We start from the raw sequence: 27,438 nt of genomic DNA, 5'->3' as shown, positions 1-27,438 counted from the left end.
AAAGAATCATACAATTGTATTTTTCATCCTGGAAATTTAGCTTTTGAGAAAATCAACAAAAAATTTAACCAGCAACTGCAACATGCTTAATATTATTTTGGTCAAATCCCAACAATATTCATAATTAATTTTATATTTTCAATAATATCGGGTACATCACACGTATTTAAATCATTTATGCCATCAAAGATGTAAAATTCGCCCAAATTTCGGTTTTGGTGAATTTTCACAATTCGATTGTAATGCATTTTCGCTTGGAATTAAGTTGACGTCACTGCTAGATGCTGGTAATGGATTTAGATTTATCGGCTCTTGTGGAATAATCGGAATATGGTCCATTACAGTTGGTTTTGCGCTCACATCAACGAATTGTACGACGTCGGTATCGGGAAGTACAGCCGGTGCATTCTGAGAATCTGCTTCGGTTTCGGGTGAAATAGACAAAATTAACTGTCGCAGTGCTGGAGCCCATTGAGTCGATACATTGGTATGTTGTGTGACCAAGAGTCGATGCTGTTCCATAGCCTCCACGGCAACTTTATTTTCCAATGCTATTGTAAAGAAAATGTGTTATTTCTTCGTCTCAACTGACTAAATACAATCCTTACCTTTGGCAAGTTGGAACAAAATCTGTTGTGAAGCGGCATTCAATTTATTCTCTTGCCACATCTGATCCAAAAGTTCGAGACGTTTTCGTATTTCACTAAGTTTACCTACATCGATTGTCAACCCATCAATTAATCGAGCAAAAATTGAATTAGAAAATTCTCTTGCTGTGGCTGAATCAAATCCATCGTTAACGGCTTCTGTGGTCGGTGTTTTAATTGGAATACTTGGAGGATTCAATGCTGGAGGTGCTATGGGTGGAGGTGCTATGGGAGGTGGCATAACCGGTGCTTCAGCAATTGGAATCGTCGGCATTTGTGGTGGTGGTTGATATTTTGCTGTTGAAAACGGCAGCGGAAGACCTTCAGCAGTTGTTTTCACATTTGCACTAGTCGTTCCAGACGATTGCATTGGAAATGCCACGCGTTTATTTAAACTGATTCGTGGTTTTCCAGCAACAACTGGTTGTGGTGTCATTGATGGCATTGGCGGTGGATCATTCCAGCCCGGATCATAAGTTGCTAAATTTTCGTAAAAATGCCACAAGTTCATATTTGAATAAAATGAATTATTTTGTCATACTTACAACGATCAGGTGGTGTATAACTATTAGCCATTTTTTCTTCTTTCTTTACTACAATTTACAAAAATACAAATAGATACGGATAATTTTCGTCGTTGAATCGGAAAATAGCAACACAAACTTTCTGTTTTCATGTGACGTGTAAATAAATATGAGAAGATTTTGACATTCAAATGGATTGCTTTGTAAAACAAATCGATCCCCTATCGGAAGCTCATCTATTTCGAATGGAAAATTGTAGAAAATTCGTTCTAATTTGAAATTATTCAATTCTATTTTGATTAAATTCATTTATGAAATTCATTGAACGAAAATACTAGATGAAGTTTTATCGTGTCAACTTTTTTTTTTTATTGAAAAAGACGTAAGTCTTGATAACTTCATTTAACAATGTCATGTTTAACTACATTTTTATATTGAATGTTTAAAATTAATGCTGTAATCCTTTGTGTTTGAGTTGTGTGATTTTGTGAGAAAATATCATCGTTATCAATGATTACCGTCCGGCATGTATTGTCCAAATGCTTCTTGGCTTGGGCATTTTTCGATGTGTTCGCTCTGTCAAAATAGGAAAACAATTTGAATTTATTTTATGTTTACAAACGCAATGGCCTGTTTGTTCGGGTTTTATCCATACCAATTGCTGTAGCGAAAGGCACCGATGTGCGGTATTGAATGGACAAAACAATGTATCACATTTTGGTTGTTCCGAGCGGCATTTTATCAAATGGGCTTCATAGTGTTTCTTCAAAACGAAATGTCGATGATCATGTGGGCAACGAACGTAAACGACTTCGTTCGGTGTATTTTCCTTGTTTGCTTTTTGCATCTTTTCGAATGTATTCCTATAATGGAAATGTATCCTTTTACCAGATTTGTATGTTATGTTCGTGAGCAATCTTTTTTTCTTACCAATTCTTTAATGAAACCAATTGTATATTCTCATGCAAAAATCCTGTCGAAATAAAAAAAATCAAAACATAATCGTTCGTTGTGGTCTGATAAAATAAAAGGCTCACATTGATATTTTTGTATATACTAAAAAATGTCTCTTAATTCAGAATCGTCGACATGACTGTGGTGATAAAAAGCCACGCCATTAGTTTGTGGCTAAGTTTGTAGTTGTTTAGTTTTGTTTTGCTTGTAAATGAAATGTAATTTGAGACTGTTTTCGATCTGCCCTGCCAATGTATGAGATGATTCACTGTGCCCAATGTACACAAATGAAAGTCGGTGATTGTTTTGGTATGCGAGCACGTCTACGTCTTTACGGCGGAGTAAGTGAGACAACGTCTCAGACTGAATCCGATTTGCAACTGTATTTCTAGATAAACACAATGGAAAATGTATTCAAAGCCTATCAACATGCAACGCATTTTTAAACATACCAAGCAAAGGAAATACGCTGAATTTGCAGATATTATTATTCTGTGAATATTTTTATGCTCCCGTTTTTTTTTACTGTGACGATAAATGTTTACCATGAAAAGTAAACAAAGTTTATACAAAATAAACATTCAGCAGTCTTTATACAAAAATGGTTGATGTCAATTCAATTATAAATTTAGCTTTGTCTTCATGTTTTAAGATTGAATTGAATAATGTTTTATGCACTAGCTCGAAAAGAGTTTGTTCATTATTTTCAGGTATTTTTCAAGTTTTCAAACCATTACATTGACCCTCATGTTAACGAATACTATACCTTTCACGGACTATAATCTCAAAAAAATTCCGAAATTTTTATGAAACATGCTTTTCTTGCAATGAAATAAGATGTGCCATTTTCATTCCAATTCATGATTTATTTTCTTTTTCAAACCGTAATTTTGACATTATTTCCCGAATTCAATGCAGCATACAATATTTGGAAAATCTTGGAATATTTATTCTATTTAATCATCATGATAATTTTGTGTAAATTGTTTTGAAACTTGCTATAATAATAAAATTCTTTTAATTAATAAAAGTCTTTTCTTTTCAAAAATTAAATGAAATGATATTCGTTGAGATTAAAGAAAATAATATAAATGTGTGTGGTTCATTGTGGACGTCAGAGTAATCCATTACCAGTCTTCATCATCATCGTCATAATTTGGTGGTGGATTGCGTCTTGTATTGGTTGTGCTCTGTGAAGCTGTACCAGTATTGGTATTGTTTGTACTGACGCTGTACAAATACCGATCAAAGTTCTCGCGCGATGGACATTCGGCCTCGTGGCTCTGAAACAAGATTTGCTGTTCTTAGAATCAAACCAAAAAAACAATTTAAAAAAAATCTTACATTTCGCTCTGCGGCAGGGAATTTGTGGGTTACATCAAAACGGCATGTTTCAAGTACGATTTCAGGATGCTGTTTTGCGCACTTGATCAAATGGGTTTGAATACGACTTTTCAAAATGATGTGACACTTGTTGTATCTGTTGTTTTTTTTTGAAAATAAAGCAATTGGTTATCACTCAAAGCAATCGATTATGTGTAGCAATAATACAATTTGATACTTACGGACAAACGACAGTGTTTTCATAACCAGGCAGCTTGCTCATTTTGATAAATTTTACCACCAATCGCAAATCTAATTGAAATTATTTGAATAATTTTATAACACAAAACATCCAAGAAAAGTGTCCGATTAAAAGGCAACGATGAATACAAATGCGTTCAGCGATATGTCACGTTGACCACTGAATTTGAGTCGTAGAAAATGTGCAATAAAACTTTCGAATCCCTATCGGAAAATAATATAATTGTTAAATCCCTAAATGCAACGAATGCTTTGATCGATTGCAACAAATTATGTAAATTTAAAAAAAAAACAGATTAAATAAAATGCAATTACCAAATATTTTATTCAAATTTATAAATGACACATTACCATCGGAAAAATACGTAAAATAGGAAAAGTTCGAAACATTCAGTAATGTTAAATCATCCAATTGTTACGATTTCCCTGAATTATTTTTTTGATTAAATTAAACGACCAAGAATTATAAGAAATATAGATTGATTATATGTAATAGAGGATATAAAAAAGACACTTTGTGTGAATTGTTTTGACAATGAGTCTTGCCGTTTAGTTTTCATTTTTACAATGAAATTAGGTTCGTCCATTAATTTTGGCGACGTTGAATTCCGCTCAAACGTCTTCTTTCATTCTCAGCAAATCTGCGACGCTCAGCTGGTGGTGCAGGAGGTGCATTACGCAAGACATTTGCATTCATTGCATACTGTTGTGGATGGTATGTTGGAGCATCGTACTGTAAAGCAAAGAAGAAGCAGAAATGATTTAAAAATGTCTACATAATTTTTTGAATTCGACCAAATATGCTTACATCATCCCAACTTTCTTCATTCTCGTTGTTGATTCGGGGTGGTGGCATTGATCTTGCCAAGACTTCGTTGTTTCTTGTTGAACTGTTTCCAACTTGATATACGTTACGTTCAAGGTCTCCACGCGATTCACAGTTTTCAAAGTGACTCTATTTTTCGATTAATGGACTTAGAAATTGATATAATGATAACAATCACTCGCCAAGGTAGTTACCTCTTTTTGTCCTTTCCGATAAATATGTGTGGCATTGAATGGGCATGTTTCAAAATTGATTTCGTCTCTATCTGGACATTTTGCCAAATGACATTGAAGTCTGAATTTTAATGGACGATGGTTACTGTTATACGGACAAGTTACGTACTGATCCATACTGATTTTTTTCTTTTTCGCAAATAAATGATATAAAAATGTCAACGGATTAAATGTAATTAAAATTCAGTTGCAACGTTACTTCGATAATTGATTTACGATCGATATCTAAGTAAGATACTTGACGAATGAACACCAGTCACTTTCTCATTGTCTGCGGTTTAATCATTTTTTCTGTGTATGCGTATACACATACACTTACTCTACTTTCACATGATAAAACCTTAAGTATCAAAAGTACTTCAAAATCAGAGAATTCAAAAAGTTCAAATTAAATGGAATCGAGCCCTTTTTTCCGTCAATTTTTTTTATTTATATTCAAAATTCCTAATATTTGTCTGGTGAAAATTTACTCTTATATGAAATATAATTACTCTATTGGGTAGAAAAAGGTAACTGACATACACAAATGTGTATGTGTAAATATCCGTAAAATAGATATGCTATTTTTTTTATATATCTGTCAACATATTTAAACCTTAATTAACAAAAATGTATTTTATATGAATTGTTTTTTTTTTTTGTAAGTATGTTTGATGGTTTGCGATGGTTTGTTTTAATTTTCAATTTGAATCGTCGCGTCGATGGTTTCGTGGTTGGCGGCGTCGTTCCAATTCACTTAAACGTTTTCGTTCCTCATCAGCAAACTTGCGACGTTCAGATGGCTGCAATAGAGGTACACTGCGCAGCACATTCGCATTCTTTGCATAATTTTGTGGATCATATGTTGGAAAATCGTACTGCAAAATAATTTTTGACAATGGATTGGTTTGAATAACGGAACAATATGGAAAAATCCAAACAAAATTATGCTTACGTGATCCCAATTTTCTTCGCAGTCATTACTAACTTGCAATCGTGGTCGTGATTGTGAGGATGGAGCAACTGGCGCATTGTTGCTTGTAACGCTGTTACCGACTTGGTAATGCAAACGATCAAAGATTTCACGTGATGAACATTCTTCCATGTGACGCTGTTCAAAAAGAACGAACGCAATTTAACGATTCATGTCATAACAAGTGGTTCCATACAAAAAAAAAACTACATACCGCTTTATCTTCAGCACGAAAACGATGGGTAGCATTGAACGGGCATATTTCGAGTTGTATATTCGGGTAGCTACGAGCACATTTCACCAAATGAGTTTGGATGCGCTCCTTCAGAATGACGTGACACTTGTTGTATGGACAAATTACCGTTTCACTATAGCCCGCCAATTTCGTGCTCATTTTGATTTTTTTTTGTAATTCAACAATCACCCTAACTGTAAAAATTGAATAAAAATGTTGAAATTATTACTGTGGCTATATTAATTACTTTCAGAGTGTTGTTGTGCAACCAAAATCAATAAAATTCAAAATATATGAACATTGGTGATCTCATTAAAAAAATGCGAAAATGTTACGAAATTCTTTTGAATAATTTTTTTTAGTTAGCTGACCATGTATATATTGGTGTAGATTCCCCCCTTTAGAAATTCGATGGAAAAATACAAAATTGATTGGCAATAGTACTTACACGTAATAGCACAATTTATTATTTTTCCTTGGAATCGGTAGCGTTTCAACCGTTCTAGCGCGTCAATCGTTCTGCAGAGAATACAAAAATACAGTTAGTCTTTTGATGTCGGCTTAAGTGTGCAATAAAACAATGCTAACTGACTGTGTGCACATTGACAATGAGACTGTTGTACACCAGCCGAACGCGTTTTAAAGAGAGCAGTGTGTTTTTACAAAAAGAAATCACCGACCTTCAACGTGCCATACAATTGTGTTTGGTACGACGATTTTTTTTTTAAATCCACAAAAAATGTACTTTTTCATGATTATTTCAAATAAATCAATTTGTCCGAAGGAAGAATATAAATACTTACCCAAACACCGAAATTATTAAGGAAAACCTTTCTTATATTTATGTAAACTCGTATCAACACGTCTATTCAATGTGTTTGCTTGTACCAGAGTGTTTCCAAACAATCTCTTTGACATCTGTGGTACTTATCAGAATAAAAGTCTCGGTCAAATATACGAATCCCTATCGGCGAACAAGTGCTATCACATTGGTGAACGAATCCACTACAATAATATTCATCTGGCAACATGTGCGAAACCGTGTGTTCGTCGAAAATGTCAAAATATCAAATTCTTCTTTTTTATTTCTTCGAACACAATGGTAAGTATATCAAAGTGATCGAAGAAAAATTCAAATTTTCAGCATTATTCTGCGCTCTGAATGATTTGAAATAATTTTGAAATGCACATTGAGCCAACATTACATATGTATTTGACAAAAGTTCAGCTTCATTCGACAGAAAAATGTTGTATTTTTGATAAAGAGTTTTTCGTTGAACGCAATGGCATATATTTGTGGTTAGGATTCATGCCATCAAACCGAACACAGTTTCAAGCAATTTTTTTTAACATGTTTTTTCTTATTTTTTTTCTATCGCAAATTTAGACGAAGGGAACTTCAAGTTTTGGAAAGCGTCATAACAAGACGCACACCTTGTGTCGTCGATGCGGTCGTTCATCGTACCACATCCAAAAATCAACTTGCGCTCAATGCGGCTATCCAGCAGCTAAGATCCGATCATGTAAGTGTTGGCACGATTTTGAAAATTCGAAACCCTCGAATTGACTGATGAGATTTTAATGAATTTCTTTCAATTTATTCACAGACAACTGGTCAGAAAAATCAAAGCGCCGGAAGACCACAGGAACTGGCCGTTGCCGTTACTTGAAAATTGTACGCCGTCGTTTCCGTAACGGATTCCGTGAAGGTGGACAAGCTAAACCCCAACGCAAAGGACAAAACCAAGCCTAAACTTAATTCAATTTAATTTGAATATGACCCATTTAAGCAATGCTGTTAAAATCGAATAAAAAAACATCCATAGTTCGAATAAAATTTAACTCTTTGCACTAAAATCGTGACTTATTTTTTCTATTTATTTATGTAAATATTATTTCAGCTTTGATCCATTGAAAATGTAAATATTTTACATTAATTCTGAAACTGAAAACCCGAGAAAATAGATACGAAACGTCTTGTTCGATATACATGTGCTGTAGTATCGTTTGTGTGTGGCTATGTGTATGTGTATATATGTGTGAGTGAGATAATGTGACGTATACATTGCAAGCTGCAACGCAGTTAGTTTTAGAAACGTCATTTTGACATCGTCAAAGCAAGCTGTGTATTGTTTTTTGATGCTAATTGTTTTTCTGTTGCATGTCAAAGTGGTCACGACCAAAGTACAAAAGAGCTTGCGATTAAAAAATTAATTTACAATTAAATATAAATTTGATCCAGAAAACAAGGCAAAAAAATACTACAAATAAATCATCTTTTTCAACCACATTTCAAGATGGACAGTGACACAGATTGTAAGTGTACATATTCCGTTACGTTTCTACCATTGGAAAATAGATCTAATTTTTTGTTCCAAAACAATTGAAATTTTCACCTTAATAATTGACATTTTTTAGCTCCGAATGTGCGACGATCGGTGCGCAAGAAAATGCCAAACAGCGAGGTGATCCAAAGAAATTTGATCCGAAAAGAAAGTTTTTCAAGTCGAATGTCGTCTGCATCTCCAAAGGTGAAAAGACGTTTGGTGCTGACAAAAAAACCAAAGTCGGCGTTGAAAAAAAAACGGCCAACGCTAAAGAAACAAAAGAAGAAGGTCCAGCTAAAAAAAGAACCGAAATTCGATCCAATTGTCAAAATCGATCGTCTCAACACAGATCTGTTGAATGAAAACTATCGCTTGAATGGTGATATTTTTGATTCAGATGACATCAACATAAAACAAGATCCAAACGATTCGATGGCATCCGATCCACTTGGGATGACAGACAATTTTGGTAAGTTTGCCATTTTTATCTATTCATCTATCATTGTGTAATGATCATTTCGATATAAATATAGTTGTGAGCAAAAACGCGGGTATCTTATGCGCAATGAATGACAACTGTTCGATTTTTCCGGTCTTTTTTCCGACTGAAGTGGACAATTCGGGTGTCATACTATTCAACAGTACCTCAAAGAAAAAGGCAACGTTAAAAATCTCATACCCAAAGGTAACTTGTTCGTTAACCGATTTTTTTTTCATCGATGATTTATTTTCTTACAAATTTTTTTGGATTTACTTTTTCATCAAATATGAAGTGTTTCGTGGTATTGAATGGAAAATTCCATATTCAGGGCCATGGCACATTCAACGTTGGAGATTTCATCAAAGCACCGGCCGGTATGCATTTTTTTCAGATCGAATTTGAAACTTTAACTAAAAATTTTGTCATCACTTTTTTCCATTAGGTTCGCAGCTTGGAATTAAGTATTTGGGTGGAAGCGAAGCATGTGGAAGAATCATTTTCTTCAAATCACAATCATGAAATTGTGAATTTTTACTACATCGATAAAATGTACAACGAGCATGTTAATTTTTACTTGTTTTATTTATAAGATATAGTTTTTTTTCTGTAATTAATTAACATAAACCTCAAATAAATCGCAAATATATCGAAAAAATCAGTGAAAAAGTTTATTTTTTTGAATTCCGTTTCATATTTCGGTATGCATGATTTCTAGCCCATTGTTTAATGTTACCACCGTTTTTAGCTCGCAATAGTGCTGACTTTGAGTCGACATCACGTAGGACGAATGGTGAGAAGCCTATAAATGAATTTTAAAATAAAATCAAGATTAATAAAATCGATTGGCTTTGATCGCATTAAAATTGTGCAGACAGAAGTCTCAATATTTACCTGCAATATAATCTTCGTCCATGGCATTTGTTTTTGTGCGCGCCACACGAGTTGGAAATTGTTTTGGAATCGGTTGATCTTCAAACAAAATCGGATTTGATGAATGTTTGCCACCTCTTGGCCGTGGAATACTTTGATTTTTACCCTTGGCGGTGAGTGGTCGACGCAAATTAATGTGAATCACTTGTTGACCATTCTCATCCATGCTCACAGCGACACGTTTCAATGTTTTGTGCCCGCAATTCGGACAGAATAATTTGGTCATGATGCTTGTTGTTTTGAAGCATGCATAGCAACGCAGAATATAAGTTCGCATTTGTTTGATAATGCGGCCATCCAATGCGGCAATATTCAAATTGATTTGTTTCAGTACATTCTGTACAGCGAAATCAGTTGACATACAAGCAACTCGAGCTCGTTTTTGGTCATCGACCACTTCTTTGCTGCAAGCACTTTTCATTTCTTGTAAATTTGTTGGTGTAATCCAACTACTCTCATCATCATCATCCTCTTCGCTCTCGGTCTCGCTTTCTTCCGTCTCTTCGCTATCGTTCTCTTCATTATCACCATCGTTTTTACTGTCGTCTTTAACTGAAACAAGAATTTGATCGGCTTCGCTTTCGGATACCAAGCCACAGTTTAATTTGTTGAATTTTTCTTCAAGCTGATCAAGTGTTTGTTCGGCTTGTTCTGATATTTCGACACCACCAGCGGCATTTTCAGCTATTTCAGCTTGATCTTCTGTCTCACTGTCTTTTTCATCATCTTCACTATTTTCTTTTGCCTCTTTTTCCTCTTGCTCCACCTTTTCAGCGACTAGCTCACGATTCTGGCGCGTTTTCTCTTCAAGCGATTCCTTCTGCGGTGGCACATAAAAACCTGCCAGTGGCGTTTTATCCACCAATTCAACCGGTTTTTGTTTGGATGCAATCGTTTTTGCTACGATTGGTTCATCGCGTAAATGATCTTTGCCCACCAATTCGCATTCAAGTTGATAGGTCAATGCAATCACCTTTATATCGGCCGATGATAGACTCAAATAATCACCAGTTTTCTTAGCAAATGCAATAACATGTTGAACAGATGCTGGAGATGGCTCATCAACTACTAGATCATACGGCAAAACACACAAACGCTTCAATTGACGCTTATTCTTGATTTCCTTCACCACTTCTGGCACTGTGATTAGGTAGTCGGCATGATCCTGAAAATAATTCAACCAAGAAAAATTAAATTCACCGAAAAATTACACTAATTAATTTTGTGAATTACCTGCAGCGATACGTTGTTTATGAAAGCAGTCGTATCAACGACCAAACAATGGAATTTATGCTCTGGCATCTTAACAGATGTAAATACAATAAAATATATTGTCGAATCAATGTATTTCCACGTGTTGTTATTCCTATGCGTAAATAAAGAGAAAAATTGTCATGGTTAGTTTATAATGTCAAAACCAATGCGGATGTATGTGTTTGTCTGGTTCACATCGGTGTGAATGGATACAGCGCTTAGTGAAAGTGCAATAAAAGTGGGATTTTGAGTCTCGACAATGTATTTGTTCTAAATATTTTTCGTTGAAAAATTGAGATTTTTTCTGAAAAATTTAAATTATTCGTATTCAAGATTATTTCGAATAAAAAACAATATTCCTTTCGTTATTTTTGTGTAAAAATCTTTAAACGAAGTTTAAAGTGTCAAATAGGTGGAATTGAGCGCATCCATTTTCATTGGCAGAGTAGAGGCTACACGCTGTCATTTGAACCGTTGTCACATTCTTTACGTTCTCAAATTCTATCACAATGGTACGTGTTTATTCGGTTGCTGAAAAAATCGAAAAAATTTCAAATCATCCATCCATTAAATTCCAAAAAATCAATTTAAATCAATCGAAATGTGTTTAAACTCTATAAATTAGCTAACATTTTGTGAAATTTTTCGATTTTTTTCGGAAATTATTGTGTTTTTTGTGACCCCATTGTACTAACCGAATGATGTTGTTGTCAATTTATTACAGGGAAAAGTTAAGTGCTCCGAATTGCGTACAAAGGACAAAAAAGAGTTGACCAAACAACTCGATGAACTCAAAACTGAGCTCCTTGGTTTGCGTGTCGCCAAAGTTACCGGCGGTGCTGCATCCAAATTGTCCAAAATGTAAGTAGTAAAAAGAAAATCACTGATTGATGGTCGAACAATACGGCAGCATTGAGGTTATGTACTCACGTACATTATGCTCATGCTGAACCACCAATACATAACGAGTAATTTCAACTGGAATTCAATTGTATCAACTAATTGTGTATTTGTGATTTCTTTTTAATTTTCTAGCCGTGTCGTACGCAAAGCTATTGCTCGCGTCAACATTGTGATGCACCAAAAGACCAAGGAGAACTTGCGCAAATTCTACAGAAGCAAGAAATTCAAGCCATTGGACTTGCGACCAAAGAAGACTCGTGCTATCCGCAAAGCTTTGTCATCACGCGATGCCAACCGCAAAACTTCAAAGGAATTGAGAAAACTTTCGGTGTATCCACAACGGAAATACGCTCTCAAGGCTTAAGTGAAAATCTTATTTGATATTCGGGTTTTTGGAGCACTGAAAAAGTTTATTTTTTTTTGGATACAAAACAACAACCAACATTTGTTTCGTCATAGCAAACAAATTGAAATGAATAATAAGATTTAATCAATCAAATCTAAAGAAAAGTGTGTTTTATTTCAAGTGATATAAGGGTGCTGTGGTGGATTTTTGTTTGAAAAATGGCGTTTGATAGTTTTGAGCCATACATGTGTGTGAGGCATCAATTCAATGGGTGTGTTCGACCACCAAGTTCGTTTTTTTCTTCTTTGTGTTGTCCAAAATTACCTGCAATTCCGAGAGAAAATATCTATCTCAAATTTTCTATTGCTTTCATGTAAATCAAATTGATTGAATGTCAAAACAATTGTTCTTTGAAAAGGTTTACTTCAATGCTTTATTTGAACTCAAAAACTCGTAATACAAGCACTTGGAATTGGATGATACAAAGAGTACATATGAATTGTCACCGGTTGTAGTAAAACTATGTTCAGCACCACCGAAACTAACCGGCGAATGTGGATCACCGTGAACATACAATGAAATCCATGGAATTTCTACGTTTTCATTGACATAGGCTCTGAAAGTAAAAAAAATTGATATTTTAATACTCTTGGCTCCTCTTTACTTTTTCATATTTTTTTACCTGAGCTTCTTAAACAGCATTTTAACGAGATTACATGTAAACAGTCCTTTTAAGCGAACAACGAATGCATTTCCCACGGCAACCGTGTGCCCTGTGAACGACCATGTGTTCAAGTATTCCGATGATTCCAGGTTGCAAGACAGTGCCAACATGCCCGCATATTCGACTAGTTCATCGGGTGACGCGTAAAACTTACTTTGTCCATTTAAGTCAACCAATTCATCAGTCTCTGACCCTAAAATTGGTACCTTCAATCCATATTCAACGCTGGTTTTGCATTCTGTTTGATTTAGCTGTACATCATATCCCAAGTCTGTGAAGTATTTCGCAATTGACGATGGGCAAATTGCTCTCTTCTCATCTTTTTCCCTGGGCGGCTCCCAAGTGAATCGCATCTTAAATGTGCCCAATGATTCATTGGATAAAGCAGTTTGAAGACGTGCATAGTATTTAGTGGTTGTGGCTATGTCGGAACTTTTTAGATTTATTTCAATTGCTAGAAAAATACAGAAAACGAAAAGAAACAATGAACGTCAGAGGACATGGTGAGTAAAAACAATCGTGATTGAGTATGAACAGGTATAAACAATATATATTAAATAATTATGCATAAATACAATTGATTCGTATAAAATTAAAATTAAATCAGTTCTTCGGCTGTCGTTTGAAAGCGTTTCGATTCAATATTCAATTCAAGATTATTGGTTTTAATAAATGTTTTAAACAATTGTAGTTCATCTTCTTTGATTAGGCTCCATCCCTCTAGTTCGTTGAGTTGAGTGAGTTTTGGGCAAATTTCAACGAATTTATATGCCATGCCAATGGTTAATCCGTCTGAACGGAGAATGCTCAATTCTTCCAAATGTTCCATTGGATTCCGCGATAAAATGTATTCAAATAGTTCATCGGTGGTCGGTACCATCATTCCGCATTTGATCACTTTGATTTGTAAACATGTGGACCATAAAAATTCCAAATGACGACGGTCACACTGGGCGATCACGGTTAATTTCTCCAAATTCATAAACGGCGGTATGGATGGTTTTTGTAAATAAAGCGACGTACTTTCGATCATTTCACAATTGTAAATGGTGAAAACCTGCAAATCCGGACAATATTGACTGATATACATGAGAGCATTCATATCGATTTGATCGACGTGTTCCAAATGAAGATGCGTTAAATTACATCCTTTGACAGCGAGTACATCGCGAATTTGATCACTGAAAAAGTCACACGATAACAAATGAAGAATGGACAATTTATTGATGCCAATGAGCGCAGTGAGATCGCATATTAACATATTGAAAAAAATTGACACATGCTGCATCTCTGGACAATATTCCGAAATGATTTGCAAAAATCGAGTAGTCACATATCGACTGCAGAATTTTTTCAACGCAAATCCTTTAAAATCATGGTAATTATCAGCGATATACTCCAAGCAACGGCCAATTTCATCGAATGGTCCAATGTCTTCAATTTTTTTCAGCCCCAATAAGAGTTTAATATACCCTTCCATTGTCACCGATGTCCGATGCAAATTAACGAATCGCAGAGATGGTATTCGTACCAATAAATTAACGCTATCATCATTAACGGCTTTCGACGATGAAAGATCAAGGCAAGTAAGACGCGGACATTTTTCGATCAATTTCAGTAGAAGATTATCGGTACAGTCATAATTTATGCTCAGATATTGCAAATTTGACATATTGTCCAAACCCAACATAATCGTCGGTTCCATGTCGTCCGTTTTCCATCCGCCCGTCAATGAACCCAAATTCAAAAATTCCAATCCCTTCATGTCTTTGAGTCGCATATAGAAAATTTGTTGCAACACTTTTGGTGTCTCCTCGAAATTATGATACGTTAGATATGGGCCGATGATTGTTTCCACAAGTGTGACGGCCACATTAATTTGTGACATAAATTCGCCTTGTGTTGTCTTTATGCTGCGTCTTGCCTTAATGCGATCCACCATTCTCGGTATTTCGCTGAACAGAGACATGCGAAGCCGATCAAACAGGTAACACGGCACATTGTATTGGAATAAATCATGTAAAATTGCAACGCGTGCCCGAAGTATCTCTTGCAATTGTTTTTGAGTAAAACTATTGCGATGACTTTCCGACAATGACTTGGTTGAAGATTTACGGCGGCGTCGTGCCAACTCACGAATTTGTTCTAAATCCAATTCGCGAATTTGTTCCAATTCGTCCAAAAAATCAATTTCATCTTCGATATACTCGTCATCATAAGCATTCAAATCCATTGCGTCCATGTGAAAATCGGGCATAACTAGTTCAAATGCTTTCGTGTATAGTGGCATCAATTCTTCGCCCAAATCACGAATATAAGCTGTGAGCGCTCTCAATGCGAGCGTTTCAAGACTTTTCACTTGCTTATATTTTGGCATTGTTTTGTGTACCGCCGAAGTTCAATTCACGCTACAAAGCAAGAACAAACGAATTCAATATCACTTACCCAACAACAACAAAGAACTGCATAAATTTAGTTAGATTTTGACAATTTCGAAAAAAATAAATCATTCTTAAATCCAATCGGTTCAAATAATATGGATGCGTTAATTACATTTTGGAAATTATTCAAAACTTACTGTAACGATTGCGATGTTTTTTAGCGAACGCTGATAATTTTCCTTCAATACCAAGACGATGATACGTGTCTTTGGTAACCGATAGACAAAATATACCCTCAGGCGTGATGCAAACACAGTTATCAACGTCAATTCGCGTATCAACTGACGTACCATAAAATTGACCTGCGTAAATAAAAAGGAATTCGATGACCGAAAATTAAACAAAAAACAAATTGACGGTGACCGGTGACTAACCTCTTTTTACAAAGGCTTCAATAAACGGCTTCTTTGTGAATTCCGTCAATGGCAAATCGTTGAGCTGATAGTGGTCGGTATCCTTTAAAAATGGTAAAATTGTATCGGGTATTGCCTGTCGATCCGGTAGTATGATGGTAATCTGCAATAATTCAGCGAAAGAAACCAGAAAAATTATTAAAAATGTCCCGAATAGATGAGCTATTACGTCTTTTTAAATCGTTCAATTTCCGTACACTAAATCTCACGGTCTTTATATAATTTGTAATTTTGTCTGTCGATACGAGATGCTTTTGATTTATGTGTGGTGTGTTTTGGCAAGTGACAACCAAATATGCTAGCGAAAGCAATTACAGATGCAAATTTTTATGATCTAATGTCTCTAAGCACAGCACAAAATTGAATAAATCCGAGAACGGAAAGTCGATGTGTGTGCGATCGAACAAAGGATTTTTTCTTGACTAAAAATGTTGTTGCTGCGTATCGCGTTGAGTGAAACGATCAAACCGTTGTGTTTTTTTTCTCACTCTTGTTTTTCTCATCGAATTCTATTTATATCATGATTTTTTGAATGTATATTACCAAAGAGGCAACGGACGCGCAAAATGTTCATAAACCGTGCACAACATTCGTTGTAGACAACACGAAAGCGGAACAGAGATAGATTCATTTTCGATTTTTTTCTCATATTGATTAAAAATAGATAGAAAAAAGTTTGGGATCAGCCGATGATTAAAAAATAGCTTATTTACAAGAGAAAATACGCATTCGATGCAATTACAATGTAAACAAAGAACGCATTGAAAAAACTAATCAGAATTTTTACAAAAATAAGTCACAAAATGTCATTTTTGATCATCATAAATTTAAATCTTACCACTCGATTAAACGGATGACTATGAATTCGCTTGCAGATTTGTTTTTCATGTTTTTCATTTGATTCACTGTATTTGTGTACAATTTGTGTGTTTGGTGGCTCAAACGACCAAACATTCGGTGCAAACATTGTATACTTTTTTCTCTTTCTTAGTATCTTGCTTGTTTACGTCTCCAATTTTATCCAATGAGCTATGATTAATTTTAAGCTCAACAAAAACGCACTGTTTTCGTCAACAACTCGTATTTTCAATGAATTTTTATTAATAAACTTTTAGATAAAAAAAACTGCATAATTTATACGTTATCAGAAAAAAACTGTTGATTTATATGTGTACAGGCGAAAGCGAGGTTCGACAAGGTGTTTACACTCAGTTTTGTAATGTAAATGACTAGTTTTGAATGACAGTTCTGTCAAAAGTAAGTTGTTTGTGCACGTGTTTACCGGCTACAGTGAAACTGCGCGCAATTTAACATTCAAACCATTTTGACATATACGTAGAAAAACAACAACGCACCGGACCTAGCTGTCTATTTGAAGCGGACGATTTTTGTTTATTTTCCATTCATTTTTATTTTTAAAATATTTGGAATAAAAAAAAGAAAAGAAAAAAAAAGATAACTTCAATTGTAGGTATGTGCAAGTGACGATTTCACAAATTTCCGACATGACATTAGAAGCTAATTGCTGATAAACTTATCTTTTTCAGTGCAAAAAAAAAAACTAAACAGTGAAACATGAATATTGGCGATATTTTCCCGAATTTTGTGGCCAATACCACAGTTGGTGAAATTGATTTTTATAACTGGCTTGGAAATTCGTAAGTTCAATGATCTTTTTTTTTCATTGTCGCCAAATGCAGATGACACATATTTAAGAAAATATTAATTCCATGTTTTTAGTTGGGGCATTTTATTTTCCCATCCAGCTGATTTTACACCAGTGTGTACAACTGAGTTGGCCCGTGTCGTTCAATTGTATCCCGAGTTTCAAAAGCGTAATATCAAACCGATTGCTCTGTCAATTGATTCGGCTGAATCGCATTTGAAATGGATTCCAGATATAAAAGCCTATGGAAACATTGACGAAAACACCGAATTTCCGTATCCAATCATTGACGATCAAAATCGTTCGTTGGCGGTGAAATTCAACATGTTGGATCAAGATGAAGTCAATTCAAGTGGAATTGTTTTGACTTGCCGGGCTGTGTTTGTAATTGATCCAAATCGCAAATTGCGACTCTCAATTTTGTATCCGGCATCATCGGGCCGAAACTTTGAGTGAGTTGCAATTATTCAAATATTCTTAATAGATAATGGAGCCTAATGTATGTCATTTATAGTGAAATCTTGCGAGTCATCGATTCAGTCCAATTGACCGATTCACACAAAGTGGCCACACCCGTCGACTGGAAGGTATATTGTTTGCATTTGTTGCTTTTTATTGAAAATTGACTCTTGGTTTACATTCTGAAATAGGTCGGCGACGAGTGTATGGTTCTACCAACAATAAAAAATGAAGAGTGTTCGAGTTTGTTTCCAAAAGGCGTCAACACATTTGAAGTACCTTCGGGAAAATGTTATTTGCGCAAAACACCATATCCAGCATCCGAATAATCACTACATACAAAAATCAAATCTCATTTTTTATTCCAAAAAATAAACAACAATCATATATTTTTGCGAATAAATTCTATTTCGATTCATATGAAATTGTGTGTTATTTTTGAGCCGTTGCCTACATCATTTTAGTCGCTTAAGAGACAGCGGAATATTCGAAATACGTAGAAAATGACACATTACGTTTCCACATAAACGATATAGTTGAATTTGACAGTTAGTCGGTGCTAATAAGTTATGAAAAAACCACCAATACACAGCTGTGTGTTCAGTAATTTGTTTACGTCTAGGAGCATAGCACAAAAGTGTCTATTGCTTAATAACTGAATTTTATTTTTCATTTGTTTTGCATTAAATTTTGATTTTTGTCGAAGTCCTACTTTACATTAATTTATCAATAAATTGTAAGTACAGTAATTGAGACGACGTGAAAGAAATTTTCGTGCATTATAACCTATTTAGAAAGTTGATTTAATGCATTGGTCTAAAGGTCATTTTGTGCCATACATGCATAGCTAATGCATAGTACGACATTGAAATCTCATCACACTGTTCACGTTTAGTCTTTTTGTTTGCAGTTAATCAATTTCTTCGTCAAGAAAAAAACTTCCCATTCAACATGTCTGAAAATCAAACTAGCCCAATTAAATATTTCTTAAGCGGTGGATTTGGAGGTGTTTGCACAGTCATTGCAGGTCATCCATTAGATACAATCAAGGTATAATTATCATGTGGTGCTATTTTTATCTCCTTTGATAAAGAAATCTTTCGATTTATTTTTAGGTTCGATTACAAACAATGCCACTGCCTGCACCTGGGCAATTACCTCAATACGCGGGCACATATGATTGTGCAAGGAAAACCGTTCAGCGAGAAGGTTTTCGCGGACTGTACAAAGGTTGATCAAATTTTTATACCGATAATTATTGTCTGTTTCCTTAATTAATTTAATTCTTTCATCGATCAGGTATGTCGGCACCATTAACGGGAGTCGCACCAATTTTCGCCATAAGTTTCTTTGGCTTTGGCTTAGGAAAACGTTTACAACAAAAAACGCCCGAAGAAAAGTTGACAAATGTCCAACTGTTTGCGGCTGGTGCATTTTCGGGCATATTCACAACATCGATCATGGCACCGGGTGAACGCATTAAATGCTTACTTCAAATTCAACAAGGCGGCGGTGCTCCACAAAAATACAATGGCATGGTTGATTGTGCCAAACAATTGTACAAAGAAGGTGGCATTCGAAGCGTTTACAAAGGATCGGTTGCTACATTGTTGAGAGGTAAGACACTACATAAACTCCAATTTAAAAGTATTTTGACTGAGCAAAGACAAACTTGTTTCAAATTTCCAATGGGATAAAATCAATTCCGACAGCATATGTTTATTGGAAAAAAAATTAAAGTTTATTCAATCTATAATATTCAAAATTACATATTTCAATTGAATATGAAAATGACTTAAATGTTATGTCGACCACTATGGCCTAATATACTGTCAAACATACGCGACATTATTTGAATGAACTTCTTCGTGAATTGTTTGCGTATTTTTGGACATAGTTCGTTTAACTTTATCTTCAAATTGCATTTTTCGGATTTTCTTATTGGTCCACTGTTGTGATGACCATGAAGTTTGCCCATTATCTGTATGTCCTTGTGTTCGTGATAATTTTTCCAAAGTAATAATCAGTTTCTTTTGTTCACGTTGTTTTTGCAATTTTTTCTTATTCAATTCAATCGTGGCTGGAGCGCATTTCTTGGTATGGCGCAAAATATAATAAACATTTTGAGCATTTGGACTCGTTGCACTATCGGTGCACAGTGGTGTCATTTTATTGTCAAATCCATAAGAATACTGTGGAAAATCATCGTATTGATCATTACAGTATTCGATTCGGCCTGTTTTCGGATTACGTATACAATTCTCGTCGCGGTTTGTCGTTTGTTTGCTCAACCGTATGCTATTGGTAATCGCTTGATTCCATTTCATCATATCACATGTGCAAACTAACGGATTATTTGTTATTCGCACCAATTTCAATGATTTATCGTCAAAGAAATTGTTTGGTAAATTTTCTAAATGATTATTCTGCAGATAAACCTCTTGTAATTTCTTTTGCTCATCGAAAACGCCAGCCGGAATCAGAGACAATCCATTGTCGGATAAATCAATGATGCGCAAATCTTTAATGCCAAAGAATGCATCCATTGAAATTTCAACAATGCCACAACCGCTCAAGATAAGCTCCTTCAAATGCGGCATCTCCGAAAATGTATCGTATTCAATGCGTTCAATTAAACCTTTTAATCTCAACCGTTCCACGTCTTTTAGTCCATTGAATAGAGTTTGATACAAACTCGGCGAATGAACATTCAATATGTTCAGCGTTTTTAATTGATCAAGTGATAAAAAGGCGCCATGTGTATTGGCCAAATCTAATGCAGTTGCTTTTGATCCGAGAATTAATTCTTTTGTGGTATTGAGTACGGCAAATGTCATCGGCAGAATGTATTCGATTGGATTGTTCTGTAGATCAATTAATCTCAAGCTCGGAAACGGCGGGAATGTTGCTTCGGATAATTTTGACAGATTGTTTGATGATAGATCCAAATGTTCAAGATCAAGCAGACCGGCCAAGGCTAAATAATTTAAATCTAAAATATCATTATTGGCTAATGATAATGTTCTTAAGTGTAAAGCACCGTAAAATGCAAACGATGGCACCACCTTGATATCATTGTGCTCCAATGATAAATGTTGCAAATTCTCCAAACCGGCAAACATTTCCCATTCAACTTCATCCAAATGACAATTATGAATGCGCAACACTTCCAAATTGAACCAACCGAAAAAATTTGGTCGCATTGATTTGGTCAATTCCATTTTGTACACGTCGTAGGGAACGATTTCAATTTCATCTTCAGCATCTTCGCCATTTTCTATTTCTTCATACATTGTATCTCGATCATTGTTATTGAATCGTTGCCCTTCGGGTGCATAGTCATATGTTTCTGACGGATGTTGATACTTGATACTCTTTTTTATCTTTTCATCGGCGATTATTTTTATCGATTCAAAATTTACATGTTTCAATGTTGGCATTGAATTATCTATGAAAAACTCCAAATTTCGATTTGAGCCAGTGCTTCGAATCTCCAATATTTCCAAATTATCGAACTGCAACAAATCGGTTGATGACACTGAAAATGATGAATATTATTTACATTGTCTTGAGATCTCCTTTTGATGAGAGGACACAAGACCCCGGACGGACTGAACATTACCCATATGAGGAAAGTAAAAAAAAATGCTGTTCGTCCGGTGCCATGTGGCCGCTCACCCGATTTTATGTATTCGAACCTGTTATACTATGATTGGCATTGCCATTATGAAGTAAAACCAGTGCTTGAGTGTCTTGCGGCAATGAAACGACCAAATCTTTTGCAATCACATCACCCTGGAGCATACACATCACAAATCTGACGTACGGATTTTTCAAATGACTTTCATCGTCTTCAAAGAATGCCTAAAATTATTCAAAACAAAATGGATTAATGATAGTCGAAGGGATTTGCTCATAATAGCAAATTACTTCATTGAAAATGCCTTGGTATGTGTTTTCATTCTGTTTTTTTGTACTTTCGCCATTTTCTCTTCGCAATTCTTGTATCCAATGCGACACCGATGAATCCATAAACGCGGAACGCTGACATACGCATTGATTTGGGCAAAACATGTGTGCATCCTCCCACGTGTCTCCATCGCCATTATCGGCAGCAACGAATTTCTAGAGTTTTCAATGATCAAACGAAACCATTCAATGGATTTTCTATCTTTTTCAATACAAAAGTCTCTTATCAACTATAAAATTTTCAATAGAAAATAATTGTTGTTCGATTTTCATGCATTGCCATGTAGACGGAATTTGAACAAAAAAAAATACGAAGAAATATGACAATGTAGCAACAGCGATAGCATAGTATTTCTTAAACATTCAACAATTACGAGGAAGTACGCTGTATGGCACATTGTTGATAAGTTAAATATTTTAATGTGCGTTAATGTATTCACATTTTCCTGCGATATGTTTTACGTCGATCCAAACTTGAATGGATGAGAACGAAAACGCGACTATTTTTTCGATACAAAGTAAAACAAGTTGCGGAGAAAAGAACACAAAATTCCAAAAAAATTGCAATATTATCAAAAATTGACACAGACACCGTCAAAAGTAACGCGCAATTTCTTTTTTTTTAATTACTTGAACCAAGACTCGAACGCTTTTGATTACGTCAATATTGGCCACATGAAGAAATATTAGCAAAAAATGTCGTTGATAACCGGTAGCCATATAGCCTATATGTAGTCAATGACCCTTATTTTATTACAGACGTCACGTCTGAGACATATTCAGTCGACTACAGTGTATGCTACAGAACAGTTCACGATAAATAGTTTCAAATAGCATGTCATTAGTTTTATTGAGGTTCAGCTCAAAAACAGCAAACTGATAACACATTTTTAACAGAACTCCTTCCAATGTACAATTTTATATTGACAATTTTTTATTTATTTCTTTTTTTCATTTTGTATTCATTTTCACTCTCACTGCTTCGTTCTACATTTGAGAATATTTAAATGATAAAAACTCGCAATTTATTCGCAGATAAAATATATTTTCTTAAATATTCGTTCAATCGTTCGTAAAAATAACTATCTGCTTTATTTTTTAAAATTAAATTCCAAATCTTTTTCCAATTATTATAATTTTTAACGTAACACATTCAATTCAAGCAAAATTTGTTCAAAATATTCCACTTACAAACAATATTAATATAATAATCCAGCTTATCAACGTCATTTTCAATCCCTTTTTTTGGAATTTCTGATCTAATACTACATTGACACTTCCGATTAGATATAGCACCTAACACTTTAGCAGCAAAAATTTAACTGAAAATTTCGAAGTAATTTCTGTAACACAGTGAAAAAATGTCGAATGTCGTTTGTATTTTATGATTCTCTTGCTGAAATGTTGTGCATTCGATACGGAGTCGAGATATGAATTGAAACCCAGAGTAGTATGGATACAAAACGAGATCGGAAGGAAGTCTAACTACAGCATACAACTACATATTGTGTTTTTTCTCTTCTAAATCCATATATGTAACAGCATACATAATGTCGTACATATTGCGATGGTGTATGTCGTTTTAAGTCTATTTTACTCTCGACTTCGGAGAATTTTGCAATGTATTTCGATTTACACTCTGCACAATTTGCACACACCGAAGAGTGAAAATTGGTACTCATCACATTGTTCACTCAATTTCAATGCGTATCTTAAAATGCGTGTGCCAAGAATCAAGACACATCAATATTTAGAACTTTTTTATCGTAATTTCCAATTGAAAGAAATTCACAGTACGATTTTTCATTCATGTCGAGAAATTGAAAAAAAAAATCGAAAAATTCATTTGGAGTATTTAGTAATTGAATGCTACAAAATTGTTGTATTCAAAATGGACACAGTACTTATGTTGTGCGTACGCAAAACAATCGTTGGAATGTATATTGTACATTATGTAGAAAAGGATGTGGCGTTATCGTATTTCACATGCGATAAATAAAAAGTCAAGAATTACTCCATATATTCACGTTTTGCTGTTATGTTCAACATTTTATTTTGTTCATTTGCTGCATTAAAATCACGTTCCATTGAACGCAACGGCGTATTATTTAATTACACATTGAAAACATTGTTTGTTTGTTTTTTTCTATTTGCAGACATACCCGCGAGCGGGTTATACTTTTTAACTTATGAGTATGTGAAAGAGTTTGCGGCCCGAGAATTCGGTACAGAAGGAAGCCGTGGACTCATTGGTACGATATTTGCTGGTGGTAGTGCTGGAATTGCAAATTGGGCTGTTGGCATGCCGGCCGATGTGCTAAAAAGTCGTTTACAAACCGCAGCTCCGGGCACTTATCCAAATGGTATTCGTGATGTATTCCGTGAATTGATGACCAAAGAGGGACCACTGGCATTGTACAAAGGCGTTACGCCGGTTATGTTGAGAGCTTTTCCGGCCAATGCAGCTTGCTTTATTGGTTTTGAAATTTCGATGAAATTCTTAAACTTCGCAGCCCCAAATCTATAAATTTCATAGTGCCAATGATGCGTAGCTCCACTTTGGCGATTTGTTTAGCATGAACATATATAACTACAGTCAAACTTTATTAAAAAATAAAATGAAGAGAAAAGTCAAATGTCTTGGTTGTTGAAAAAGGTTTTGAAACATGTATTTTTGTACCGAACAAGTTTCATTGTTATGAATTAAAATAAATGCACATAAAAACTATTAGCGTTTCTCACTCCCTATAAGCTAATGAGGTAATTGGTTTTTGATGACCAATATATTCGAGTTCAACTTCTCCCGTTTCGATGTTCCACAATCTTGCCTTTGCATCGGATGAAGCTGCAAGAAAGTACAAGAAAAATAAAATACAGTTCTCCTTGCAACAAAAACAATTTTAAAAAAATGCTTGAACAAATTCTTACCCGTGAACAATCGCCTTGAGTCAGCACTGAATGCTGCATCCCAAACCCAATAATCGGTTTCAATATCAAATGTGCGATACAATGTGAAATCTCCTGATTTCCACAATTTAGCTGTTGAGTCTCCGGCACATGTTACCAAATACTTTGAATCTGGACTGAATTTGCACCGTAGTGCGTATCTTTTGTGCGCTTCAATCTTTTGCTTTGGTTGCAATGTGCTTAAGTGAGTATCGGTGCTTGAAGTTAGATTCCATATATAGCAGTTCCCTTTATTATTCACCGCTGCCATATATAATCCGTCTGGGCTAATTGCCACATCCTGAACCGAAGCTTCTACTTCGGGCACGCACTGCTCGTGTGCATCGGATTTTACATCCCACAAATAAACGCGACCGCCTTGTGACCCGATCGCCAACTCCACTTGATTCGGATGCAATGTAACCGCATTTATTGGTGTTTGACAGTCAAAGGCTCGTTTACAAATTTGCGATTTCATATCCCAGATACGAACACGACAGTCTTCACCTCCGGTGAACATCCATCGACCTAAGAAATTGTCAAACAAATGCAGTATTTTAACATACCAAAAAAATATTCGTTATTTGAGACGCAAAACATACCATCTTCTTGGACACCGATTCGTGTTATATTCTTTGTTACTCCTTCAAAATTCATTGTAGGCGTATTTGACACCATATCGTACATTCGAATATGCTGATAGCCTCCAGCTATAATCAATGACTTATCTGGCGTTACTTCCAATGCATTCACTTGCTGAAATTAAATGAATTTCATGAGAATTGCCAATTATATAATCGTAAAATGTGTAGAATTACCGAATCCGCATGCTGCATACTTTTAATACAATCTTTCGTTTCAGCTCGCCATAATTTTATTGTATGGTCATAGCCTAGAAAATAAATCAAAAGAATCGTAAAAAGGATTGAACATGTTTGCAAACACAGATTTTTTTACCTCCGGTTGCCAAGATTATTTGTCCACTCATTTTTTTAAACTATCTTTTTTTCACTCTTCAAAAATTATTCACTTGAACGGAATAATTTTTATATAGTTTTTCAAAGATGGGGAATATTTCATACAAATAAGTACATTTTTTCCTTTTACAAAAACAGACACTGTTTACAATTGTTTTTTGTGTGCTTCACAGGTTAGTATTTTTCATTGACGTTTAATGTAGCTAAAGATGAGGCTGTTGTTATTCTATCGTAGGACCTGTCAGAATTTGACATAAGTCAAAAACCTTACAATACCATTTGAAACCTGTCAAAAGGCATTTTTATTACGAAAACTTTTTAAAATGCGAAAATAACAGTTTCTACAAAAAATTTATTATTCATTATTAAAAGTCGGAGTATTTAAGGTGGAAAACAAATTAACTAAAAATGATTTGAATTTAATTCTTTTGATTTATTACATTATTAATTGAAAGGACACTTAAATCTCAATTCAGTAAAACGGAGTTGTGGGCACTTTCCTTGTAAGTTTTGCTCTTTCTTGTATTCAAGTGCGTATTCTTATGGAAGACATTAAGACTAATGAATGCCAACAACAGCTCTGCAGTAAGATCATGCAATATTCTTTGACATTTTACAATCGATATTGATTTACACTTTCGAGTCATATAAAAGCTGGAAAAAGGATTTCTGAAATGTATTTTCAGTACATGAAACGCTTCTGATTTCAGTGGCTCATTGGTTTTTCCTTGCACAAAAATGCACTAATTTAACATTAAATTATTCAATTGTTCTGTATTTGTGATCAATTTCTGACTCATTATAAAAAAACCACCCATGACTAGAAGAATTTATTTACAAATAATAATGAATGTATTAAATTGATAAAATTGTGCTAATTGTTAAACTATCATTCTAATTATCATCATACAATACACTGTTAAATCGATTCAAAATGAGTACATAATGTGGCCTGATAATATCAGTCTTGTTAAACAACATCATGTAATCATACAATTTCTACGAACGAAACTGACCATGCTATTTGGATTGTTTCGCAGGAAAAAAAAGAATGTACGGCACCAACCAATCAAGCTTCCGTGAATTGCGTTTGCTTGGAATATTATTTGAAGTAGATGTACTTGATCGGCTGCACATAATGACATAAGTGAGTGTTTGTTATTCGAAATGAAACAGAACACAGAGAGCTGCAAATCATCATCGTCTTCATGTTCAATTCGGCACATCACCATAGGCATACATAGACAATCTAGTATATTTGCTCACTTCTCTTGCGCACACAAATCATCATCAAGCCGAAGCATATGATTTAGAGGCCGATACACATATATATAAGAATGTCGTCAGCACCCATAGACTTATCGTGATCGCGGCAAATCGGCTCTTCGTATCTCTGTTTCGAATGTATTATATTTTGATGATGAGAATTTATCGCGTACCATACACCGTCGTGTGCGTTGAGTAATGTACGAACCGTATCGCAGATAAATGCCCAATATACAACCGAACGAATGAAAGAAAAAGAAATATATGGATTCACATGCGAAACTAAACGGTGTTGATGATCAGTTCACTATAGACTTTTGTTGTTAAATCAAGTGTCTCGTGTTGTGCGCGTAAGATTTTCGTTTATTTTTCACACATTTT

The 27,438-nt window shown here is 34.9% G+C and overlaps 14 protein-coding genes and 1 long non-coding RNA gene across 17 annotated transcripts in view; 6 read left to right on the top strand and 9 right to left on the bottom strand.

Moving 5' to 3' along the window:
- Positions 1-117: 117 nt before the first annotated feature.
- Positions 118-1,348, bottom strand: LOC116344004 (steroid receptor RNA activator 1-like). The gene is made up of 3 exons (XM_031772362.1): positions 1,193-1,348; positions 609-1,127; positions 118-551 (listed from the first exon to the last, which is right to left on the bottom strand). Exons 1-3 carry the CDS (start codon positions 1,221-1,223, stop codon positions 184-186), a joined length of 918 nt encoding a protein of 305 aa, XP_031628222.1. The 5' UTR covers positions 1,224-1,348; the 3' UTR covers positions 118-183.
- Positions 1,349-1,578: 230 nt separating this feature from the next.
- On the bottom strand, positions 1,579-2,513 carry LOC116344377. The gene is made up of 4 exons (XR_004201407.1): positions 2,209-2,513; positions 2,102-2,144; positions 1,827-2,034; positions 1,579-1,747 (listed from the first exon to the last, which is right to left on the bottom strand). It is a non-coding gene; the product is annotated as an uncharacterized LOC116344377 (long non-coding RNA).
- A 457-nt stretch (positions 2,514-2,970) lies between these two features.
- LOC116344240 (gametocyte-specific factor 1-like) lies at positions 2,971-3,872 on the bottom strand. Its single transcript, XM_031772700.1, has 3 exons — positions 3,691-3,872; positions 3,470-3,605; positions 2,971-3,408 (listed from the first exon to the last, which is right to left on the bottom strand). Exons 1-3 carry the CDS (start codon positions 3,729-3,731, stop codon positions 3,253-3,255), a joined length of 333 nt encoding a protein of 110 aa, XP_031628560.1. The 5' UTR covers positions 3,732-3,872; the 3' UTR covers positions 2,971-3,252.
- Positions 3,873-4,010: 138 nt separating this feature from the next.
- On the bottom strand, positions 4,011-5,056 carry LOC116344228 (gametocyte-specific factor 1 homolog). The gene is made up of 3 exons (XM_031772682.1): positions 4,730-5,056; positions 4,518-4,664; positions 4,011-4,442 (listed from the first exon to the last, which is right to left on the bottom strand). Exons 1-3 carry the CDS (start codon positions 4,883-4,885, stop codon positions 4,296-4,298), a joined length of 450 nt encoding a protein of 149 aa, XP_031628542.1. The 5' UTR covers positions 4,886-5,056; the 3' UTR covers positions 4,011-4,295.
- Positions 5,057-5,229: 173 nt separating this feature from the next.
- On the bottom strand, positions 5,230-6,894 carry LOC116343827 (gametocyte-specific factor 1 homolog). Its single transcript, XM_031772083.1, has 5 exons — positions 6,759-6,894; positions 6,404-6,474; positions 5,935-6,149; positions 5,703-5,858; positions 5,230-5,625 (listed from the first exon to the last, which is right to left on the bottom strand). Exons 3-5 carry the CDS (start codon positions 6,112-6,114, stop codon positions 5,449-5,451), a joined length of 513 nt encoding a protein of 170 aa, XP_031627943.1. The 5' UTR covers positions 6,115-6,149; positions 6,404-6,474; positions 6,759-6,894; the 3' UTR covers positions 5,230-5,448.
- Positions 6,895-6,939: 45 nt separating this feature from the next.
- Positions 6,940-7,812, top strand: LOC116343829 (probable 60S ribosomal protein L37-A). The gene is made up of 3 exons (XM_031772085.1): positions 6,940-7,057; positions 7,343-7,478; positions 7,563-7,812. Exons 1-3 carry the CDS (start codon positions 7,055-7,057, stop codon positions 7,706-7,708), a joined length of 285 nt encoding a protein of 94 aa, XP_031627945.1. The 5' UTR covers positions 6,940-7,054; the 3' UTR covers positions 7,709-7,812.
- Positions 7,813-8,051: 239 nt separating this feature from the next.
- Positions 8,052-9,421, top strand: LOC116343824. Its single transcript, XM_031772081.1, has 5 exons — positions 8,052-8,271; positions 8,374-8,751; positions 8,816-8,967; positions 9,056-9,137; positions 9,206-9,421. The coding sequence occupies exons 1-5, from the start codon at positions 8,253-8,255 to the stop codon at positions 9,280-9,282; spliced, it is 708 nt and encodes a 235-aa protein (XP_031627941.1). The 5' UTR covers positions 8,052-8,252; the 3' UTR covers positions 9,283-9,421.
- LOC116343821 (RNA-binding protein NOB1) lies at positions 9,327-11,231 on the bottom strand. The gene is made up of 3 exons (XM_031772077.1): positions 10,927-11,231; positions 9,655-10,858; positions 9,327-9,562 (listed from the first exon to the last, which is right to left on the bottom strand). The coding sequence occupies exons 1-3, from the start codon at positions 10,993-10,995 to the stop codon at positions 9,432-9,434; spliced, it is 1,404 nt and encodes a 467-aa protein (XP_031627937.1). The 5' UTR covers positions 10,996-11,231; the 3' UTR covers positions 9,327-9,431.
- Positions 11,232-11,333: 102 nt separating this feature from the next.
- Positions 11,334-12,360, top strand: LOC116343828 (60S ribosomal protein L35). The gene is made up of 3 exons (XM_031772084.1): positions 11,334-11,459; positions 11,672-11,808; positions 11,983-12,360. The coding sequence occupies exons 1-3, from the start codon at positions 11,457-11,459 to the stop codon at positions 12,212-12,214; spliced, it is 372 nt and encodes a 123-aa protein (XP_031627944.1). The 5' UTR covers positions 11,334-11,456; the 3' UTR covers positions 12,215-12,360.
- A 141-nt stretch (positions 12,361-12,501) lies between these two features.
- On the bottom strand, positions 12,502-16,993 carry LOC116343820 (ribonuclease P protein subunit p40). 2 transcript variants are annotated; one of them, XM_031772076.1, is made up of 6 exons: positions 16,613-16,993; positions 15,736-15,877; positions 15,499-15,663; positions 12,879-13,374; positions 12,621-12,812; positions 12,502-12,520 (listed from the first exon to the last, which is right to left on the bottom strand). In XM_031772076.1, the coding sequence occupies exons 1-6, from the start codon at positions 16,739-16,741 to the stop codon at positions 12,517-12,519; spliced, it is 1,128 nt and encodes a 375-aa protein (XP_031627936.1). In that variant the 5' UTR covers positions 16,742-16,993; the 3' UTR covers positions 12,502-12,516. The 2 variants fall into 2 exon arrangements, with proteins under 2 accessions (XP_031627936.1, XP_031627935.1); XM_031772075.1 differs by lacking the exons at positions 12,502-12,520; positions 12,621-12,812; positions 12,879-13,374; positions 15,736-15,877; positions 16,613-16,993 and adding an exon at positions 13,403-15,328 and having other exon boundaries at positions 15,499-15,608.
- A 76-nt stretch (positions 16,994-17,069) lies between these two features.
- LOC116343825 (peroxiredoxin-6) lies at positions 17,070-18,319 on the top strand. The gene is made up of 5 exons (XM_031772082.1): positions 17,070-17,245; positions 17,322-17,432; positions 17,515-17,892; positions 17,955-18,027; positions 18,091-18,319. Exons 2-5 carry the CDS (start codon positions 17,350-17,352, stop codon positions 18,226-18,228), a joined length of 672 nt encoding a protein of 223 aa, XP_031627942.1. The 5' UTR covers positions 17,070-17,245; positions 17,322-17,349; the 3' UTR covers positions 18,229-18,319.
- Positions 18,320-18,462: 143 nt separating this feature from the next.
- On the top strand, positions 18,463-24,596 carry LOC116343823 (congested-like trachea protein). 2 transcript variants are annotated; one of them, XM_031772079.1, is made up of 5 exons: positions 18,463-18,635; positions 18,810-18,949; positions 19,015-19,129; positions 19,199-19,516; positions 24,025-24,596. In XM_031772079.1, exons 2-5 carry the CDS (start codon positions 18,851-18,853, stop codon positions 24,393-24,395), a joined length of 903 nt encoding a protein of 300 aa, XP_031627939.1. In that variant the 5' UTR covers positions 18,463-18,635; positions 18,810-18,850; the 3' UTR covers positions 24,396-24,596. The 2 variants fall into 2 exon arrangements, with proteins under 2 accessions (XP_031627939.1, XP_031627940.1); XM_031772080.1 differs by having other exon boundaries at positions 18,795-18,949.
- Positions 19,675-23,317, bottom strand: LOC116343819 (leucine-rich repeats and immunoglobulin-like domains protein sma-10). The gene is made up of 4 exons (XM_031772073.1): positions 23,060-23,317; positions 21,830-22,024; positions 21,598-21,763; positions 19,675-21,437 (listed from the first exon to the last, which is right to left on the bottom strand). The coding sequence occupies exons 1-4, from the start codon at positions 23,096-23,098 to the stop codon at positions 19,732-19,734; spliced, it is 2,106 nt and encodes a 701-aa protein (XP_031627933.1). The 5' UTR covers positions 23,099-23,317; the 3' UTR covers positions 19,675-19,731.
- LOC116343822 (protein LST8 homolog) lies at positions 24,509-25,989 on the bottom strand. The gene is made up of 5 exons (XM_031772078.1): positions 25,772-25,989; positions 25,633-25,706; positions 25,417-25,570; positions 24,797-25,342; positions 24,509-24,713 (listed from the first exon to the last, which is right to left on the bottom strand). Exons 1-5 carry the CDS (start codon positions 25,800-25,802, stop codon positions 24,607-24,609), a joined length of 912 nt encoding a protein of 303 aa, XP_031627938.1. The 5' UTR covers positions 25,803-25,989; the 3' UTR covers positions 24,509-24,606.
- A 1,376-nt stretch (positions 25,990-27,365) lies between these two features.
- LOC116343572 (dorsal-ventral patterning protein Sog) overlaps positions 27,366-27,438 on the top strand; it is a 71,441-nt gene continuing 71,368 nt past the window's right edge. The window contains exon 1 of the mRNA XM_031771717.1: positions 27,366-27,407. The gene's annotated coding sequence lies outside the window, so the exon portion shown is untranslated. The remainder of the gene's footprint in view (positions 27,408-27,438) is intronic.

This window comes from Contarinia nasturtii, unplaced genomic scaffold (assembly GCF_009176525.2).
Source record: "Contarinia nasturtii isolate CC-2019 unplaced genomic scaffold, AAFC_CNas_1.1 Cnas_scaffold_1037, whole genome shotgun sequence".
In the NCBI taxonomy this organism is placed as follows: domain Eukaryota; kingdom Metazoa; phylum Arthropoda; class Insecta; order Diptera; family Cecidomyiidae; genus Contarinia; species Contarinia nasturtii.
This window is presented reverse-complemented; position numbering and strand designations above follow the sequence as displayed.

Bases quoted from the DNA above. Each gene is read 5' to 3' on its own strand.
- LOC116343827 (XM_031772083.1), bottom strand. From the start codon at position 6,114: ATGAGCACGAAATTGGCGGGCTATAGTGAAACGGTAATTTGTCCATAC. The intron at 5,859-5,934 runs GTATGTAGTTTT...CTTTTTGAACAG, and splicing joins TTCGTGCTGAAGATAAAGCG to CGTCACATGGAAGAATGTTC. The intron at 5,626-5,702 runs GTAAGCATAATT...ATTATTTTGCAG, and splicing joins GCGAAGAAAATTGGGATCAC to TACGATTTTCCAACATATGA.
- LOC116343820 (XM_031772075.1), bottom strand. From the start codon at position 15,297: ATGCCAAAATATAAGCAAGTGAAAAGTCTTGAAACGCTCGCATTGAGA.
- LOC116343825 (XM_031772082.1), top strand. From the start codon at position 17,350: ATGAATATTGGCGATATTTTCCCGAATTTTGTGGCCAATACCACAGTT. The intron at 17,893-17,954 runs GTGAGTTGCAAT...TGTCATTTATAG, and splicing joins TCATCGGGCCGAAACTTTGA to TGAAATCTTGCGAGTCATCG. The intron at 18,028-18,090 runs GTATATTGTTTG...ATTCTGAAATAG, and splicing joins CCACACCCGTCGACTGGAAG to GTCGGCGACGAGTGTATGGT.
- LOC116344228 (XM_031772682.1), bottom strand. From the start codon at position 4,885: ATGGATCAGTACGTAACTTGTCCGTATAACAGTAACCATCGTCCATTA. The intron at 4,665-4,729 runs GTAACTACCTTG...ATCGAAAAATAG, and splicing joins ATCGGAAAGGACAAAAAGAG to AGTCACTTTGAAAACTGTGA. The intron at 4,443-4,517 runs GTAAGCATATTT...TTTGCTTTACAG, and splicing joins ATGAAGAAAGTTGGGATGAT to TACGATGCTCCAACATACCA.
- LOC116343828 (XM_031772084.1), top strand. The intron at 11,809-11,982 runs GTAAGTAGTAAA...TTAATTTTCTAG, and splicing joins GCATCCAAATTGTCCAAAAT to CCGTGTCGTACGCAAAGCTA.
- LOC116343822 (XM_031772078.1), bottom strand. From the start codon at position 25,802: ATGAGTGGACAAATAATCTTGGCAACCGGAG. The intron at 25,707-25,771 runs GTAAAAAAATCT...TTTATTTTCTAG, and splicing joins AATAATCTTGGCAACCGGAG to GCTATGACCATACAATAAAA. The intron at 25,571-25,632 runs GTAATTCTACAC...ATTTAATTTCAG, and splicing joins GTATGCAGCATGCGGATTCG to CAAGTGAATGCATTGGAAGT.
- LOC116343824 (XM_031772081.1), top strand. The intron at 8,968-9,055 runs GTAACTTGTTCG...TCAAATATGAAG, and splicing joins TAAAAATCTCATACCCAAAG to TGTTTCGTGGTATTGAATGG. The intron at 9,138-9,205 runs GTATGCATTTTT...TTTTTCCATTAG, and splicing joins TTTCATCAAAGCACCGGCCG to GTTCGCAGCTTGGAATTAAG.
- LOC116343823 (XM_031772079.1), top strand. From the start codon at position 18,851: ATGTCTGAAAATCAAACTAGCCCAATTAAATATTTCTTAAGCGGTGGA. The intron at 18,950-19,014 runs GTATAATTATCA...ATTTATTTTTAG, and splicing joins ATCCATTAGATACAATCAAG to GTTCGATTACAAACAATGCC. The intron at 19,130-19,198 runs GTTGATCAAATT...TTCATCGATCAG, and splicing joins TTTTCGCGGACTGTACAAAG to GTATGTCGGCACCATTAACG.
- LOC116344240 (XM_031772700.1), bottom strand. From the start codon at position 3,731: ATGAGCAAGCTGCCTGGTTATGAAAACACTGTCGTTTGTCC. The intron at 3,606-3,690 runs GTAAGTATCAAA...AAAAAACAACAG, and splicing joins GAAAACACTGTCGTTTGTCC to ATACAACAAGTGTCACATCA. The intron at 3,409-3,469 runs GTAAGATTTTTT...ATCTTGTTTCAG, and splicing joins TCCCTGCCGCAGAGCGAAAT to AGCCACGAGGCCGAATGTCC.
- LOC116343819 (XM_031772073.1), bottom strand. From the start codon at position 23,098: ATGACGTTGATAAGCTGGATTATTATATTAATATTGTTT. The intron at 21,764-21,829 runs GTAATTTGCTAT...GAATAATTTTAG, and splicing joins ACCAAGGCATTTTCAATGAA to GCATTCTTTGAAGACGATGA. The intron at 21,438-21,597 runs GTTCGAATACAT...CATCATTTTCAG, and splicing joins TGCCAATCATAGTATAACAG to TGTCATCAACCGATTTGTTG.
- LOC116343821 (XM_031772077.1), bottom strand. From the start codon at position 10,995: ATGCCAGAGCATAAATTCCATTGTTTGGTCGTTGATACGACTGCTTTC. The intron at 10,859-10,926 runs GTAATTCACAAA...AATTATTTTCAG, and splicing joins TAAACAACGTATCGCTGCAG to GATCATGCCGACTACCTAAT. The intron at 9,563-9,654 runs GTAAATATTGAG...ATTCATTTATAG, and splicing joins GGACGAAGATTATATTGCAG to GCTTCTCACCATTCGTCCTA.
- LOC116343829 (XM_031772085.1), top strand. The intron at 7,479-7,562 runs GTAAGTGTTGGC...ATTTATTCACAG, and splicing joins AGCAGCTAAGATCCGATCAT to ACAACTGGTCAGAAAAATCA.
- LOC116344004 (XM_031772362.1), bottom strand. From the start codon at position 1,223: ATGGCTAATAGTTATACACCACCTGATCGTT. The intron at 1,128-1,192 runs GTAAGTATGACA...ACGAAAATTTAG, and splicing joins TTATACACCACCTGATCGTT to CAACTTATGATCCGGGCTGG. The intron at 552-608 runs GTAAGGATTGTA...TCTTTACAATAG, and splicing joins TTTGTTCCAACTTGCCAAAG to CATTGGAAAATAAAGTTGCC.